At 41.5% G+C, this 19,174-nt stretch overlaps 1 protein-coding gene across 1 annotated transcript in view; it reads right to left on the bottom strand.

The window, feature by feature from the left end:
• The window catches only part of MDGA2 (MAM domain containing glycosylphosphatidylinositol anchor 2), an 859,730-nt gene extending 841,412 nt beyond the window's left edge, over positions 1–18,318 (bottom strand). Inside the window, exon 1 of the mRNA XM_036028780.1 lies at positions 16,802–18,318. Coding sequence (XP_035884673.1) covers positions 16,802–17,078 — 277 coding nt within the window. The 5' untranslated portion in view covers positions 17,079–18,318. The remainder of the gene's footprint in view (positions 1–16,801) is intronic.
• Between the last annotated feature and the right edge of the window lie 856 nt (positions 18,319–19,174).

Raw genomic sequence — 19,174 nt, 5'->3', positions numbered from 1 at the left:
TCTGTAAGAGAATTTTTATTGCTTTAAACCACTGTTTGTGGTGATTTGTTACAACAGCAATAAAAAACTAACACAGTCATCAATTTAGGGTGAAGTGTGAAAGCCAGAAAGTCTGTCTTGGTAAATTAAAACAATGTCATCTCCTAGAAAACAGAGGTTAAACAATCCTGAGAATCAGTCCCAGAACTCAATTATAAAGTTAAAAGTTCTGGACATAGTTGGAGTCATCTGAAAAGTCTGCTACATCAAAGTAAGGGGCCCGGCTAGGAAAACGTGGAGCCCTGAAAATTTGGAAAATGAGTATCTGGTCACTCAACATTGATCACCAGGCTCCCCTCGATTCTGCTCTGTGTGTCTCAAGAAGTGACACACACCTCCATGACAATTCTCTGAAAGAGGACAGAAGGCTCACTCAGGATTTGCCACCATATCTTCTCCTGTCTGAGAGCCCAATAACTAGGGATATGTCACAACTGGCTGGGGAGGTGCTGAGCCTGACAAGAGAGGAAAGGGACGATGGCCCATAGGACCCAGCCAACCCTGCCACCAGGGTCGGTAAAGTAACTTTAGGGCTGAGTCTGTAGGGAATGGGACAGAAAGTTAGATATGTGAGGTTTACTAATGCAGAGACCTCTGCCTGGCAAGACACCACTTTTCTCCCTTAAAATCTACTCCTGACCCCCCTGCTGGTAGCCACTCCAATAACCAGTTAAGTTGCAGCATGATCCAGCCATGGAGGTATTAAAACTACCAAGAAAGAAGACATTACTCTCTAAAGGAAGAGGATTTAGCCAGTAAGTAAGAGCAGGAGTTGGAAGAGTAGATAGGGGAATGGATTCCAAAGGTGTTGGGTTAAGATGGCTAAGGATATAAAATTGGGTAAGGGAGTGTTCTTTTATATGGGTGCATTCTTCATGATAAAGGATTTGTCATCACCCTCACCTTGGTGAGGACTCCTGGAAATGGTGCCACAGCACTGCTAGGACCACCTTGCAAACTCAGCTTGCCTGTGACACCCCTTACTAGGTGAAGCAGAACTGCCAGAAATGTAGCAGGTACTAGAAAAGGTGATCAAAGACAGGCTGTGTTCTACTCCTAGTAAGTGGGGCAGATTTGTGCTGTTCTACTCACTTTCTTTTATTGACCTCTGCAGTACTCGGCAAGCGCTGCCATAACAAAGTACCACAGACTGGGTAGGTTATAAAACAGTAATTTACTTTCTCACAGTTCCAGACGCTGGAAGTCCAAGATCAAGGTGCTGGCATGGTTGGTTTCTCCAGAGACCTCTCTCCTTGGCCTGCAATGGCCACCTTCTTCAGGTGCTCTCACCTTTGTTTGTGCCTTCCTGATGTCTCTTCTTATAAGGACACCAGCCCTAAAGGACTCAAGTCCCATCCTTAGGGCCTCATTTAACTTTAAGTACCTCTTTAAAGTCTTTATCTCCAAATACAGTCACATTGGGGTCACATGAATTTGGAGGACACTATTTAGTCCATAGCACCCCCCTTGAAGAAAAACAAATATATGGTTGGTCAAATGTATAAATATAGTACCTGACAAAGAGGGATTTTGACATTTTACCAAGAGAGCTGGTTATTTGAGGGAGGGAAAGGCAGGGCGTAAATACTGCTTCATTATCTTTGGGCTTTCTAGAAAGTAGGGCTAACCAGACCTCTACCTGGAACATTTCTGCAGGTCCACCCAGCTTCACGGCACCCCATCCCCTCAGTCTGGAACACTGTCACACTTCTCCCTCAGCTCTACCCAGGGCCCCCTCCCATCCAGGTGTTATTCCCAAGAGTACTCCCTAATAAACTACCTGCATGTCCATCTTCCTCTCAGTTTCAGTCTCAGTCTCCTGAAGCCAGCCTCTGACATGCAGAAAATTCATCCTGCCTTGATCAGCCTATTGATTCTGATGACCTGACCCAAGTATCTCCTTGTGGTAACAATAAATCTATTCCAGCTGATTCTACATATCTTTAGCCCAGTACTATAACCAAGCTAACTCACCTGCTCCTCCCCAAGCAACTTCAAAGCCAATTCCACAAAGCACAGCAGAAGAGTATGTTGGAAGCTTGCTTTATTGGTGTTTACCTACTTGCTTTATACAGGGGTGTCCAATCTATGGCCCATGGGCCAAGTGTGGCTCAGGATGGCTATGAATGTGGCCCAACACAAAGTTGTAAATTTACTTAAAATATTATGAGATTTTTTTTAACGAATACATGTCAGAATGCATTTAATGTGTGGCCCAAGGCAACTCTTCTTCTTCCAGTGTGACCCAGAGACACCAAAAAGTTGGACACCCCTGTTCCCACTTGTATAAATGCTGAGTCTTTTATTAATAATAAGAAAACTCTGTAATACCATACTAATTGTTAGGAGGATGGGAGCTATGTACAATGAATGAGAAGTAGTCAATATTTAGGCCACTGGAAAATATCCTTAGAGCTATCTTAGAATAATTTTTAAAAGTATGTAACTTTAATTTTTGTAACAGTTAAAGATTTAAATGACATTTTCAGGTTCATAAGATACTTCATCCTTTATTTATTTAAGGATACCTATTGCACCATTTTAGACATTCCACTCAATTGTTGTTGTTAATATTAAACAATATTCAAGTACATGATAAACAATAAAATAGAGATGAACTTAAAATATTATCTGTATAATATTATTCCTCAATTATTAAAACATTATCTACCTTCCAAAATAAGAGTATGTATATAAAGGGTATCAAAAAATACAAAAATTGGAAGTGGAGAAAAACAAAACCAGGGTGTACTATATTCCATGAGTACTCCCAAATATAGCACTCAGTGTGTGAAGTAGTAAAACATAAAATCTAATTAAACACTTTGGAATATTGAGTCGACTCATCTTTTACTCCTTTACAGAGACTTGTAGTTAAATTTGAGATTCTTAGATTACAAAACACATAAGTACCCACTCCACCTGACAACATTACCAGAATTTTCAGTGTGCAAAAAGTTATATCCCACTAGTTTCAAGTATCTGGCTCAGGTATGAAGAAGACTGTGTTTAGAGAAAAATTCACAAAATCAATGTTTCTCCATGTTCTCAAAATAAAAACTTTGACTTTAAAATACAGCAATAACAACACAGTTATACTATATAATTAATGCAATCCCATTTTTGAAATGTGACTGTCTAATGAATTTCAGGGCACTGCTCTTGCAGCCAGGCAGAATTAAGAGTTAAATTTCAAAAGGCCTGATTGCCTCAGAAAATTTGGGGGGTGGTTATCAGTTAGAGAAAACATCAGCTGCTTAGAAATGCAGGGCATCACAGCTGAACATAATACCTTTCCTGTTCTCTCCCGAAATGGTTTCCTATCGAAGCAGTTTCTGTATTAATCACACAATAGCCAGAATGGTAAAGGGTTATACTATATAACACAATAACTGCATTCAAAAAGCATAGGAAAAATGCTTTTATAGCAGCAAATGCTGTAGCTAAAAGCTTAAAACAAATCACTAAACTTAGCACTAATTTGTAAGGCTTTGAGCTTTGAGGAACTCACTGGCAGCTAAGAGCAGAGCTTGCAATCAACTGTCCTCTTGAGCACAACAAGATTTTCAAGAAAAGAAACCCAATGAAACAGTCTCCTCAATTAACTCTGTGCGAGAAATGCCCAAGCAATACCCAGAGGGAACGAAAGGCAAAAATCAGGCCAAATATGACATTTAACCATCAATCTTACCAAGCCCAGGGATTGTTAATCAGCCTGGGGGGAAATAAAGTAGTACACTTGACAGTGGTTATTTTTTACAGCCTACTATTTTACGTAGAGGAATATAACTACTTCTGCAGAATATCTAGAAGAGCCATGTCTTCACTTTTACAGGTCACTAATTACGAATAAGCTTAAAATATTCTATCAGTCCAAAAATAAATCATATCAGAAAGAGCCCTCAGTATGAGCATTTTAATGAAAAAAAAACAAATTATAAATCATACCTTTCTTTTTCAAGAAAGAAAATCGTGTGATACAAAGTGCTGACATTAGTTACCTATACATAGGTCTCTGGCAAAAAGCTAAAACTTATCACCCAATTTGCATTCCAAATATACACTGTTTGAGGTATGGCACAAAACATGCTAGCTAACTTGTATGTTTTAATCAGTTTTAATCACATGAAGTACAAACACACATATATGAATGTAATTAATAATACATATAGGAATATATACAAGTATTGATTTTTACCTAAATGTCACATTCAGCCACCAGGATTTATAAGGTAGTTATTTAAACTTTATGAGTTTCAGTTTTCTCATCTACCTCATTTAAAGATTAGACTATGGCATAATGTATCTAAAACTCCTAATACAAGGTATGACACAGAGTAAGCACTTCATAAATGGAAGTTATTTTATGAAAAATCACTATACCCTACGTTATTTTCAGTAATAAAAAACAGGCAGATGACCCAAGTTACTTAAATTTGATGTGTGGGTGTATTTTATTATCCACACTTCAATATTGGTATTTTTGATGCTCCAAAACCTCACTTTTAAAAAGGAGGAAAGACCTAACTAACAGAGTAGGAGGGAAGGTCTTCAGTGTGCCCCAGTGATGCTGGCCTTGCAGTGTGCTAATCGTCACTGGGGTATAGCTAAAACAAACCTCCCATGTACTGCTATTATGCAGCAAAGAAAAACTTCTCATCTGTCAACTGAAAAAAAAAGTAGAAGAGAGAAATAACATGAGTTTCTAAAGGTAATGTGAACTGGTGAACAATATAAACATGAAGGTAGTAGAAAAGATATTTAAAAACCAAATGAATGTTAGGTTAAAGATTACATGCCCTGTTGTCAGCACTTAGTTCACTTTGCAAGGGGAGGGGGACATCCCTCCCTCCTTAATCGTACCCTCAAGTTCAGCGACTGCCAGTGAGATCCACTCTGTGGATATACATGCACAAACATACACATACACACACTTACATGGTTAATATATAGGAACAAGTATATATAAAAATAGGTAATATATATATAAGTATATATGCACATATACTCTGTATACAAATAAATATGTTATGCTTATGTATGTATTTGAATATATATATTACATGCATGTATGTGTATATGTATGTGCATATATATATCTTCTTTGAAACTGTTTTTTGTATAAGCTTAAAGAGCTAAGGGATTAATAAGCAAATTATCAATGGTAATAAAAGATAAACAATTTAGATAGTTTTTGAGACCTGGCTGGTATAGCTTAGTGGATTGAGTACCAGTCTATAAACAAAAGGATCATGGGTTTGATTCCCAGTGAGGGCCTATGCCTGGGTTGAGGTTCAGGTACCCAGTAGGGGGTATGTGAGAGGCAATCACACATAGAGAGAAACACTGGTATTTCTCTCCCTCTCTTACATTCTCCCTTCCCCTCTCTCTAAAAATAAATAAATAAAATCTTTAAAAAATACATAAATGGTTTTTGAATTACCCCATCACATAACACACTTCAACAGTAAAATCATGATCTACAGTGAGAAGGAAGTTGTTCACTTTCAACCCCAGCAGCTGCAGCTGGAGGGATGTTTGATAGTGAAACACAGAAAACAATCAGAGAATAAGTAGCCTCCAAGTAAAAAGGTGGATTATTTCAGGCTCAGCCCACCGAGAGTTATTCTTGTCTTAACTAAAAAAATAGAAAAAATGTTGGGAACAACTAAATATGTAAAGCAAATCTTGGTGAACATAAAGGGGTAGGTTGACAGTAACACAGTCATACTTAGGGGACTTTCAAACCCCATTTATACCAACAGATAGATCTTCCTGACAATCAACAAGGAAACAGTGGCCTTAAATACACATTAGACCAGAGAGATTTAATTGAGATTTTTACAGCATTTCACCTCAAAGCAGCAGAATATACATTATTTTTATGTGCACATGAAATATTTTCTAGAGTAGACCACATTAGGATGCAAAACAAGTCTTAATTTCAAGAGACTGAAATCATATCAAGCATCTTCTCTGACCACAATGGTATGTACAGAACAGAAATCAAACATGAACCTGGAAAAAAAAAGATGGGAACCTTCTCAACTTCAGTTTTCACAGTGATGATGTTACTATGTAACTTACATTACTACAGGAAATGGTTATAATGGAAGAGCTTTGTGCCTCTTTAGGCAATTATGCTTAGGTAAATCTATGTATGACAAAGTAAGGACAAAATTAGCCGAAGACTGAATTTTGATTCATTTTGGACTAAGACCAAAAACTAGGATATAACAGCTCTGTACAAGGAAAGGGTACAGGTGGTCCAGTGTGAAAACATGGACCGAATGAAAAATGTAAGTGAATAAAAGATGGGGAGAATTACAGTAGCAAATAGAATAAGCCATGAAAAACAAGCCATGAAAAACTTTCATTCAGAACCTGAATAATTTATTTTCTTAAATCAGAATCTCGATAATAACTTCACCAATTCTAAGAGACTGAAGTAACACTGGTGACGTCAAAACTGCATGACAGCTCAAGGCTCTCCCAGTGTGCTGTGTGTGCATGCTTAAGGAGACTTGCTTAGCAAAGTCAATATGGCATCATGAAGCTTACGAATATAATTTTAATTTATTCTGTTTGAATGGATTATTTTATATGGTTCTATTTTTCACTTAGTCTCAAAATGACAGGGTTTTGAGACTATTCTTGCTTCTTGACACAAAAATAAGATTTATACATATATTTGAACCCACACATGTAAACACAGTAATGACTATACAGTCTAGGTTACACTAATATTCTTTGGAGCTCTTAAATGGGGGGGATTCCAGGCCCCCACCTCCACCCCCACCATTAAGGAGCAAATGGAGAAACTCCAGGGTCATTTGGATTGAGAGGAGGCTGGCCTGAGGAACAATAACAGCTACTTGTGCATATGCGATTCAGTATCAAATACCATTTTCATGTACATATTAATATTACATGTGCTGTTTAAAAATGCACCACTGGAGTTATTTTCTGCTAGACTGACACATTGGTATATGTTTTCCAGAAAAACAAAATGACTTGCTCTCTTTTACTTCCCAGCCCATTACTTTGTACTAAGACCTAGTGACAATCCTATTATGAGGTCCAATTGCTAGAGCATCTATCTGCAATGCTAACAAGTGCTAAAAAGTGCTAGGACATTTTTAAGAAGATAGAGGAAATTCTCATTGAACTGTCCCTCTACTTCAGGTATACTTTGTTATTCTTGATGTCAATTACATTTCTTCTAAGTAAGAACCCACTTTCCTAAGAGTTAATTAGATGTGGACATTGAGAGAAAAACAGGTAAAATTTTTGCCTGTGGTCACACAGTACAGTATAGCAGCAGCAAAACAGGAAGAAAGCCCACATTGCCTGACAATTTTCTACCATATCATGCTGCTTTGCACAAGGATAAAAAACAATAGTGAAAATACATACCTCTCTTTTCATAAAGGCAATGCATTAACCTCACTGTTTATACATTTGTAAGGGACAACATGATGTTTTATATAATTCTAAATCCACAGTCCACTGCTTCTAAGCAGTGGGCACTTTGAAAAGGCTTTGACTTTCACCAACAAGCTTATTTCACTTCGCATAATATTTTCCAGTTCAATCCATGCTGTCATGAAAGGTAGGAGCTCCTTCTTTTCTATGGCTGAGTAATATTCCATTGTGTAAATATACCACATTTTTTTAATCCACTCATTTACTGACGGGCATTTAAGCTGTTTCCAGCACTTGGCTATTGAAAATAGCACTGCATATGATCTCACCCATCAGAGGAACCTAATGAAGAAAAATAAACTAACAAGCAAAATAGAACCAGAGAGGCAAGAAAACATGGAACAGACTGAAAGTGACCAGAAAGAGGGGGAGAAGGATAATGGTGGGTGGAAGGGGAAATGACTAGTCAAAGAACATGTATGAGTGACCCATGGACATGGACAACAGGGTGGGGATTGACTGTGGGAGCAGGGGTGGGCTGGGGGCAGGGAAGCAAAGCGGGGGGGGATTGGGAAAACTGTAGTAGAATAAAAATAAGAAATTAAAAAATGTAATGAAATATTCAATTCTAGTTTATAAGCACTGTGGTCAGAGAACATGCTCCATTTCTCGAAATATATTGAAACTTGCCTTATTGCCCAGTGTGGAGTCAGTTTTTGTAATTCTTTCACTGGAGTTGATAAAGAAGCTCTTTTCTTTTTTTTTTTTTCAAAAAAGCCTTTGAAAGTATTTGACTTTAAACCCAAAAGCAGCTGCTATGTAGGTTCAAAGCTTCCCAAGTTTGCCAGGAACTGGGGACTTCCCAGCATCCCACAGGAACTTCACAGGCAGTAGTCTATCTTCCTTCTGCCGCGCAGGTCAGTTGGCTTGAAACCAAAAACACACAAAGCCAGAGTTTTTGTGGACATAAATGTCTGGGCAAGTTCCAGAGCTTCACACAATGAAATTTATTTTTCAAACTTACAGACTTTTGGGGGGGTTGGCATAGGTTAAAGGACAGATACACATACATCTTTCTAGTCCGGGTAAACCTTGGAGAAATTGCTAAGACTGTTAAACACAAATTACAGTGTAATTTTTCTTTCTGTGCCACCATTCATTCCTATGGCTGGGATCCATTCAGTAGGAATGCTCTTTCCTCCTTCTTTACTTACATTATGCCAACTCTCTCTCAAGGCTCAACCTATAAAGTATCAGTTTTTGCAAGTTTCCTCCAACCATGACACAAACTGTAACTGCTGTCTTTTGTCTAGGCACAAACATTTGTATATTTTTCAGAGCTTTATTTTATCTTTGACTTTATCTCCTCAACTTGTAAAACTCTGAATTCACAGCCTCACTACATAGCTGCTATGTGTTATCCACAGCAGTTACACATTAATATGTTGACTAAAGTAGCCAAAATTTAACCTAACTCTGCCCAGAATCTGTGTGGAATCCCCACTGGTCAGATATCTGAAAAGTAGCGTAACTTTCACAGATTTTTTTCTATCCTTTTTAGCCTCCTCTTCTTCAGTAGGAAGTCTACCTGAGGCGAAGCGGGGACTCGATTTACACTTCCACTCAGATGTATCAGAGAGGAAGCCCTATTGCGTCATCTGCAGCTCTGTCCCTGTTGTACCTGAGCCACATGATTACTGAGCAGGAAGGATTACCTGGCTCACAGGGACTACAGGCTCAGTGTAAGAGTTCCTATATCCCCTCATCTTCCCTTTTCAGGAGACCAGAAAAATCTTCCTAAAGATGTCTTTCAGCAAACAGCATTTTTTTCTTTCTCAGTTTGATGCACATGAGAAAAGTTCTAATTATCTCAGAAAAAAATATTTTGCAGTTTTGCCATTACTTAAAGGAAAGATACATTTCTCTGGCAACCTTTTCACACAAGCATCTTCTTTCTATCTCGCCTCTATAAGGCTGCAGCTGTCTTTTGTGTTGTCCTTCAGGACTCTGGGAGGCCCAGCTATAAACCCGCCTTTCCTCTTCCAGAGAACCATGGTTCCCTTTCCACAGAATCGCTCGATTATTTTCATCCCTCACATTCTCACTGTAACAAAGACATGAAATATGCTGCTTGCAGATATGGTGACATGTCACATACTTGACCCCATCTGTCAACCACAAAACAGTCCTTAGTATAGTTCTGACTGAGAACAGTAAGAAACTGATGGCTCCTATTTTATGCAAAGTTGTAGAGGTAGCACACCAAAAAAAACAAAAAGAATAAGTTACATCATAATGTCTAGTACCTTTCCTCCTAACAAAATGTCTTCAACTAACAAATGTATAGAAAATGTATAATAGCAAAAATGTATATTCCTAATATTTGAAATCATCTTCTATGATTGTAAACTCCTAGGAAATGTATGATTTGGATTATGAACTGGAAATCATCTTTCTTACTGAATTTATCCAATGACATCAACAGGGGATAAAACAAAGTGTTTTGAAAATCAAGATTAGAAGTGTCATAGTATATTGGAAGAGCACAAAGAAACCAAAGAGCTTAACTGGGATCAGTACAAGGTAGTATAGTTAAGAAAGAAAATCAAAAGGCAGATCCATTTTTAGTTTTCTGAGGAAATACCATACTGTTTTCCATTAGTGGTTGTACCAGTCTGCAATCCCACCAACAGTGCACTAGGGTCCACTTTTCTCCACAACCTCTCCAACACTTATTGTTTGTGTTTTGTTTATGATGGTCATTCTGACTGGTGTGAAGTGGTATCTCATTGTGGTTTCAATTTGCATCTCTCTGATAGATGCTATCAATACTGAGCATCTTTTCATGTGTCTCTGGACCCTCTGTATGTCCTCCTTGGAGAAGTATAAGCCAGGCAGTGAAAGACAAATACCATATGATCTCACCTTTAACAGGAACCTAATCAACAAAACAAACAAACAAACAAACAAGCAAAATGTGACCAAAGACACTGAAATTGAGAACAGGCTGACAGTGACCAGAGAGGAGAGGGGAAGGAATTTCAAGGGAAAAGAGTGAACGGTTTACAGGAACAAGTATAAAGGACACACGGACAATAACAAGGTGGGGTGGAATTGGAAGGGCAGTAGGGAGAGCTGCGGGGTGGGCTGGGATGGAGGTAAAAGATAGAAAACTGTACTTGAACAACAATTAAAATAAAAAATAAAATCACATTATTAGAGAAGAAAAAAAGAAAGAAAATCAAACTGTACTGGTATAAAATGTAAAGTAACAGTGCATGCCCCAATCATGGAGCATGAAGGAATTTAGTAAGTTGACAAAAAATATCTATCCAATGAAAGTGACTGGATTCTGGGGGAAAAAGTCATGAAATTTCTTTCTGTAAAGAAATCTCACAAATAGCATAGACAACCATCTGGACTGGCATAACATGAAGCTTTGTGTCTTAAATTTACTGGGATGATTTAATGACATTTTAAATTCTCTTCTCACAACTTTATGATTTTTTTAAAAGCCAAAGGTTTATTAATTGGATTTGAAAGTAAAAATAGGATACAGTTTTCTATGAATGCAATCATTTATTCAGTTTGCTCAAAGTAATAGATTTATGTTGACAGTCATTGAAGCAAAGAAATAAAATTTCACATTGTGGGACTTTTCTGTTAATAGCAATTACAATGAAGCTAAAAATGTTCACTTATTCATACTTCAAGTGCATTAAATATAATACTTTGCTTGTCCTTCTAAAGTAGCCAAAAAGGAGAGAAGATCTTCCTCACTTCAACTCAGACCCGACAGCACATTCCCTCAGTTTACTGCAGCTGCCAAAGAGCACCAGCCTGAAAGCTCAGCTCCAGGACTAGGAGGTATATCTGGCTGAGGGTCACAAGCCTTCACAGCCCAGCTCTTTGAAGACTCTTCCCGAGCATGAAGACCAGGCCAGAGAATGTGAGTGATGAATCACCTCTATACCTGGAAAGCAACCCAAGTCCACAGTTCCTAACACTGTATTGATAACACACAAAATGACCCATAACATTAATGCTTAGTCACACCCCCATGAGCCCTGTCCCAATCACATTAAAATACTAAATTTAAATTAACACAGATTGCATTTATTTCAAAAAAGTTTGCTCAAACTCTGGTTCCCCAAGAGGTTTAAGGTGATTCACTTTATGAAACAAAAACTAAAATAATGTTACAATATCAATAAGAGTCATAACCAGTGGCATAAAAATTAAGCCAAGAAATCAAGATCATGAAAATGCTTTCTTAGACTTCTTTTGAGACATCCTTCCCCTGAATTGCTTATTATCTGAACCCTGGCACTCTGACTTACTCTTTAGAAATGATTCCTTAGACTTACTGGTCAATCTGCTCAATCTAAAATACCTAATAATCCATTTAGAGGGTCCCCCAAGGACATCCAGGACATAAGCAGTGATGCTGTCTAAAATAATCTTCCCACATGTCATGAGAATTCTCAGTCACATGACCAGCAAGAACAACTTTGAATGGACAAAAAGAATCCCAAGATACAAAGGACTGCCCACTTTTCCTTGTGATGGTGGGCACGGTGGTGATAATGTAAGAGTGTGTGTGTGTGTGTGTACGTGCAGGAACAGTTGGGTGAGGAGTGTGAAGAGACATAGGTAGAACTCATTGTATTTGATAAAGTTTCAAATCGATTTTTTTCAGCAACATTTTTAAAGTCATCACCTCCTCTCCTACAGGCTGACACCCTAAAGACATGATCAATCAAAAGCATTATCTGACTACAGGGTCTCTGCAAACTCAAACTGGGCAACAATCATAACTTGGTGCATTTAAGATACCTTTGTTGCAAGGATGGAAACATCCTGAGGCTGAGTGTAATAGTCAACTGACCTTCCAAAGCATCCTTATCCTTTTGGGTCAATCTGTCTATCCAGATTCAACCCACTGAGAGTTGGAAATATCTTCCAGATCCCTCCTGTCTATCTTAATCTCCTGATTCCCAATTCCTCTGAGCCTTTTCTAACCAGCTACTGCCTGGGTGTCAATTGTATGAGATTAATTGATATAACTTGAACTGAGTGAATGTATCTTGCTAATTCATCATATACATAGGTTTCATAAACTTATTCTATTTGTTGCTTCTAGTACATCTTGGAAGCTATTTAGAGACAGTGTATTAATTATCTCAAGATACCACACCATTGGTTGATTTGGTTCCCATTAAAAACTATTCAGACATGAACTTTACTTTGTTTTTCCTTTGTAGTGGGGATTTGTCCTGTGTTAATACCATTATAATCTTTTATTAGTCTCATTGGAAATTAAGACTATGATGGGCCAGACATAAAAATACAGTGTGTGTCAATGAAGCAATTTTTTTCTCTTTTAGCAAGACAACTGACACATTTATAGGAGATATGATTCTCAATATTGTCATTATCAACAGCATCTCCAGAAAAGGCAGCTAAACAGCTTGCTACTACAGAATAACTTACAAAGAAAACCCCCGAAATTAGGAAAATGCTTTGATCACTCAGCTCTAGGTATAGCCATGAGCAGACACATTATCTGGAATTTACACTATGATCCTTAATGCTTTGTTCAATCAGTTACCCTTAAACCAATGCCATGGGGGCGCAAGGAAATTAATAATGCCAAAAATGAACACCAGATGATGTCTGCTTTCCAGTGATGATTAATTGAGTGAAAATAAAATTAAAACAAAATTTTAAAATCCCAAGAGTATTCTGAGGAAAACAATACAAATAACATTTTAAAACTCAGTAACTTATGAAAACTGATTTTTAAAACTATGCAAATATAGATGCTGGCAAATAGATGTTTTCCATCAGAATAGTTGACATAGTTTTCTAAGGAAGTCCACAATGTTTTTTGATGCTGCTCTACTATAATGAATTTTTTGCAGTGTTTTTTATGTTTTTTTCAAATACTTTTTATTATAGTTATGCCATGGAATATGTAAAGAATATATAAGAAAATGTCATTTTTAAATATTTTCATAATATCAGAATTATTAATGGAGGGTAGGCAGGTATAAATTAAAGGATAATCTCCCTTACTCAGCTGCCACACATACACAAATCTCAGCAATTATGCAGTTAATCTGCTAGGCAATATCCCAAAATAAGTGACAATAAGATCCTATGTCTATAGCAGAAACTTACACTTAAGTAGTGCACATGGGTGTCAACCTGATTGGGTGCAACAGAAGATTATAGTAACTCAGTACAACATAATCTGTACATTAAAACATGTATTCTCAGTTACTTTAAAAAATCTGAATTTCATGATCATTTTTCCAGCCAAGATGTGGAAGAGTAAAGGGATTGACTAGCTATTTTGAAAAAGGAAGGTTACAGTGATATATGTGTAAATCATGTATATAACATTAGGCTGCAATGAAGTGATTTGCCTGAATTACCTATAACACAATTTTTATTTCCTCTTGAACCCACTACTAGAAAACAGTATCAGAAACGATACTATTTTTGTGTAGTATGAATAGTTTTACAGCTAGGCAAATAAAGGGATACTGGATACAGACTTTAATACTAGCAAAGTTCCCATCTAGGTCTTTGAAGTCTCTGTTCATAATTGCCATGCTTTTAAAAATATAGTATCATTTCTAACTTTCTTCATGTAAAATGTTCAAAACACACTTTCCTAATCTTATACTCACTCTTATGGCTGTGTCATTTACAACTGACCAATGTTTTATAACTAAATAAAATAAACTGTTCTCTTCCCCATGAATCCTTCCACAAATAAAAATAAAACTCCTTGAGGTTAAGAAAAGTCATGATTTACAAAGTCAAATGAACTTTGAAATATATACTAGTGGTTCTCAGACTTTAGCACACATCAGAATTATGACCTGAGGTAGCAAACACAGACTGCAGGGTCACACACTCTGCATTTCTTGTTTAGAAAGTCTGGGACACAGAGACCTTTCACTTCTAATAAGTTCCCAGGTGAGGGTGATGCTGAAGATTCGGGGTTTCCACACTGAGAACCTCACTTCTGTGGTATGTAAGACATAGTTGAAAAGTAATATATAAATACATTTTTCACCCACCTAATAGTTCGCATTTATAACAACCAGGAGAGCTGATTAATTTTCATACAAAGCTGATTCTATTATTAGCTAAGTGACTAAAAGCAACATTAATATTAACATTTTTTAAAAAGACCACCACCTTCATCACAATGACAGTTCAACAGCAGAGCTGCCTCCTTCTTTATTGTTAACCAACATGGGCACAGGATTATTCTAATGCGATTGTTTTCTACTCATCTCCATTCCTAAATCTCACCCTTCCGCTACTCAACATAAGACTTGCCAGGACAAATAATCTGAATTACAAAGAGTGCCAGAAAACTGGAACCATGTCTTTCTAATCCAGACAGTTCCAGGCAATCTTTCTCACTTCTCATTATTCCTTACACATGCACATGCATACACACAATTAAAAAATAAAAAAGACTCGGACATGGGATAAAAGGAATTCAGACTCTCCCACACCAAGGAACAGCTCCCTGAGAAGGCTCTAACTCTAGAATTCCTCCATCCCTGGAATCATGGCCACCCTGGGCTGCTCAGGACACCAGAGTGTGGCAGAAGGTAAAAGAGCACTAAAGGAATTCCTGCTCTCCTCAAAGACCCACCTCCAACTGTCAGCCTAGAAGTAAAGTAAGATCTGCCCGGAGTCTCAGCATCCCTTTCATACATACATACATACATACACATACACCACCACCACCACCATCACCACCATCATCACCACCATCAAGCAAGCTCGCTCCCATTTGGGAAGGATGAAGTAGGAAGGGGGCAGAAATGAAGATGCCTAGAGGTGGTAGAACGTGAAGGTTTCTTGGTAGGAAACAAGGAGGGAACTAGAAAGACACAAAAGGGGAGTGGCAGAGGGAGTGCATGGGAGGCCAGGGGTCGATACTGAGGGGGCAGAGGCTCTCCAGGTCACTCCCCAGCACTTCTCAGCCCTAGGCAGAACACTGTGAAGATAGTATAAAGGTCGGATCTGCCCCATTTTCTTCCCAAATGTCGACCCACTGCACACTCTGTGATCTCAGAGAGTTTTAGGACTCAAGGTCCCCTTCTACCCAGCCCACTCTACAGTCCACAGTCAAGTCTAGCTAGCGTCTGCAGGAAAAAGTCCTATATTTCCACTAACACACCCTTTCCCGGGAGGAGGGGGGCAGCCATTCACCTAGCACTGCAGTGCTGGAATCCAAATCCGCGAGTGAGACTATGGGCAAGTGGGCTGGATTTCCAGCACACATTCTCTAGATATTAGCCCTGGCGAGCTGTGGGAGAGTTTTGGCCTGCTGTCCCCTCAAAGGCTGTTCTCCCAACCTCCTTACCACATCTCAAGATCACAAAAGTTATTTTTCCTTTGTGGCACCGCCTGCTTGTCCCAGGAGAAGATGCAGTTCAGCCAGTGCCTGGGGCTGTGCATGAGTGCATCTTTCTGTCCCCAAAGCCAAGGGTGCCAACTGCTGACAGGCAAAGGAACCTGGATTTGCTCTTAAGGACTTAAAAACATTCCCAATTAACAAGCTTGCCCTTCTCCTGGTCCTTACCATCCCAGAAATGGGTTTTTCAGAGAACTGAGTCTGTGTTCCAGTTGCAGTGAGCTGGTGTCCTGCCCCGAGCTGAGACTCGCGGACTGGACCATCAGTTCATTCATGCATTTGCTCATCCATTCACACAAACATGTTCCTTAATTGTGTCTGGCACGGAGAATCTTGCCTGCTATTTGCACCTCCCCAAGTAAGTGCTCATGGCAATGGTTGGTGCAGAATGCAACTCAACTGTCACCCCACTTCCTGAGCCAGAAAATCAAGTCGTATAGGCATTCACACACAAAAAGGAAAACGTGGGGAGAAGAAAGCCAGAAAGGGATGGGGAGCTCACTGGGGTCACATTCGAAGCCTCCCTTCGGGGTAAACCGCGCCACAGACACGAGGCACAGGAGGAGCCAAATCATTATTAAATCAAAGACTGCTAGAGCTCGGGCCCCCAGCAGGGATAAATCAAGTGCAAAGCCACTGGTTCGCGGGAGTGCGATGCTGCCGGCTAGACCCAACTCCGAGCGTTAGCCGAGGTGCTTTGGCAGCGGCTTGCAGCCCAATCCGCAGCGCTCATGGTGCCTCCTTATAGCTCCCAATAACGTGATGAAGTGTAAATCAAATGCCACGCCGGGAGGGGCCCGGAACCGCGCGAGTCGTGCATTTTCGCTCACCAGCCTATCTTGCCTAAGAATCACAAGGTCACTATAGCGTCGCGATTCCACTCACCGTACACTCCTTGGCCAGAGATTCCCTCCAGGAGGACTGTCAGCAGCCAAACGAGACCGTACACTAAATCCATCTTCACGTGAACATGAACATATCCAGCCCAGGGGGGAAGCAGCGGGACCTTCAGGAGGCCGGCGGCCAGGCGAGTGCGCTCCACTCGCACCCGGGCCGCGCCGAGGTGCCCAGGAACCGCTCTCCCAGGGAAGCGCCGTCCGTCCGTCCTTCCCCGGCGGCGGCCGTAAGCGGAGCGCAGGGGCCACACACACCCCACACTCATGCACGCACACACAGACACACACTCTCCCACAACACAATAACCTGACACACACTCACAGGCACGCCTCACTCACACCGAGCGCTGGAAAAATCGCAGACGCTGGGGAGGAGCGGGGTCGTCAAGGGAAGGGAGAGCGTGAAGGGAAGGGGAGCCTTGATGCGAAGTGTTCTTCAGAGGAGCGGGTTGGATCTCCGCAGCGGCGGCGGGCGCGGGCAAAGGGCCGGGGGTGCCAAGCGGTGCGAGCCTGGCGCTGATAGCCAAAGAGCAGGAAGTGGCCTCCGACTCGAGGTACCGAGCAGAGGCTTCCTCGCCTGGGTTCGCCTTTACAAAGTAACTCGCGAAGGTCCCCGGAGGAGCATCAAGCGGCGGTAGGGGCCCGCCCGCCCGCAGTCCGGAGCCCCCAGCCCTGCTGTCTTGCCTTCCCCCATTCCATCAGTTGCCATTGCAACGCCAATCCTGTTACACGATACAGGCTCGCATCGCCGAGCAGGGAAGAGGAGGAAGAGGAGGAAGAGGAAGAGGAGGAAGAGGAGGAGTGGGACTAGGGGGACTGGGGTGGGAAGGAGGGGAAAGGAGGAGGAGGAGGGAGGAGGAGGAGAGGAACCGACTAGGAGCGGAGTGTGCGTCTGGAGCTCTCCCGGGCACCAGACTCAGCCGCTGTCGCCACTGCCACCACCACCGCTCTCCAAAATAGCCTTCAGCGCCCCGCCAGCGAAGAGGGGCCTCGGGCCAGCCACAGCAATTCCGGAGCCGAAAGCAGAGTCCAGGCACCGCCACAGGCGGAAGGCAGGAGCAGAGACCTGATCCGCACACTAGTCTACGCGTGCTCACCGGCACAGCGCGTCCTCTTCGCTCCCGCGCCGCCCCCGCCAGGTGGAGGGGTGGGGGCGATTGGGACCCGCGGGAGTTTAGAGAAGGAAGCCGCAGAAGGGGTTCCCGCCTGGACTAACGTAGTGCTGGCGTCCAGAGGTGAACGCGGGAGCGGCCGGCAGAGGAAGACACCCGGCTGCGTGGCCTCCGCTCCGGCCCCAGCAGCGTCAGAGGTGCCGGGCCGGGCGGCAGAGCTCCCTGGGCTGGACGCCCGCTGGAATCCCTGGGTGTGCGCGGGGGTGCGCGCAGCGGAGGCGAGAAGGAGGAGGAGGAGGATGAAGCCGAGTACTGAGGACGGGCTGCCGGGCTGCCGGAGGGGAAGGCTGTGTGTGGTCACGTTGTGCGCTACGTGCTGAAAGCGCGAGCTGCTAGCCGCAGCCGGGCGACGTCAAAGCCGGCTGCGCGGCTCAGTCGCCTTCCTCCGCCTGCTCTGCTCCTCCTTCGCTCTGCTTTCCGTGTCAGCCGGGGCGCTCACCAGTGTGGACTGCGCGGAGAGGCTCAGTGAGGGCAGCGGCCGCCGGCGCCCAGGCCATTCCTCCGAAGCCCTCCCCCGGCTCTCGCGAGCTTCTCCGAAGCGGACGCCCGTGATTATTTCTGATGCCAATGTTTGCGTTTGCTCGTGGAAGGGCCAGCGACCACCTCAGATCTGTGGTAATTACAGGACACACTGCTGTCTCCCCGCCGCCCAAGGTCTTACAGGATCCGTTCTGCTCTACTAGAGGGCAGAACAGGCCACAACACTTGAAAGTGGCTTCGTTTCTTCCCCATTTCTGTTTTTTCAAATGTAAATACGGTCATCACAGAGTCCAAGGCTCCTGGGCAGAAACACTAGGAGTTCAGAGCTTAGTTTAATATGCACTCTCTTACTAAAGTTAACTGCTTTGAAAATCTTTTCTCTTTAGTGAAAAACAGTCTCATTGGGCAGAGGAGCTTAACCAATTCATAGTTACAAAGGGACTGGAAAATGTAAAGCATCTTTAATTTTAAAAAGAACCAGCTTAGAAATACTTGACCAAAAATTAATAGGGAAAAACCGCAAAAACAGTAGTGGTTTGTGATTCCACTTCATTAATTCAAACAGCATTGGATAGGAAAGTGATTAAAATGGCTAAGACGTGTATTTATATAGGTGTTAATAAAGTAATTGCCATGGAAAGTCTGGAGCATAGTATTCATTTATCTGCTCCCATAATGGATTGATACAACACCGCAGGTCCCTCTCCTCC

This window comes from Phyllostomus discolor, chromosome 1 (assembly GCF_004126475.2).
Source record: "Phyllostomus discolor isolate MPI-MPIP mPhyDis1 chromosome 1, mPhyDis1.pri.v3, whole genome shotgun sequence".
In the NCBI taxonomy this organism is placed as follows: domain Eukaryota; kingdom Metazoa; phylum Chordata; class Mammalia; order Chiroptera; family Phyllostomidae; genus Phyllostomus; species Phyllostomus discolor.
This window is presented reverse-complemented; position numbering and strand designations above follow the sequence as displayed.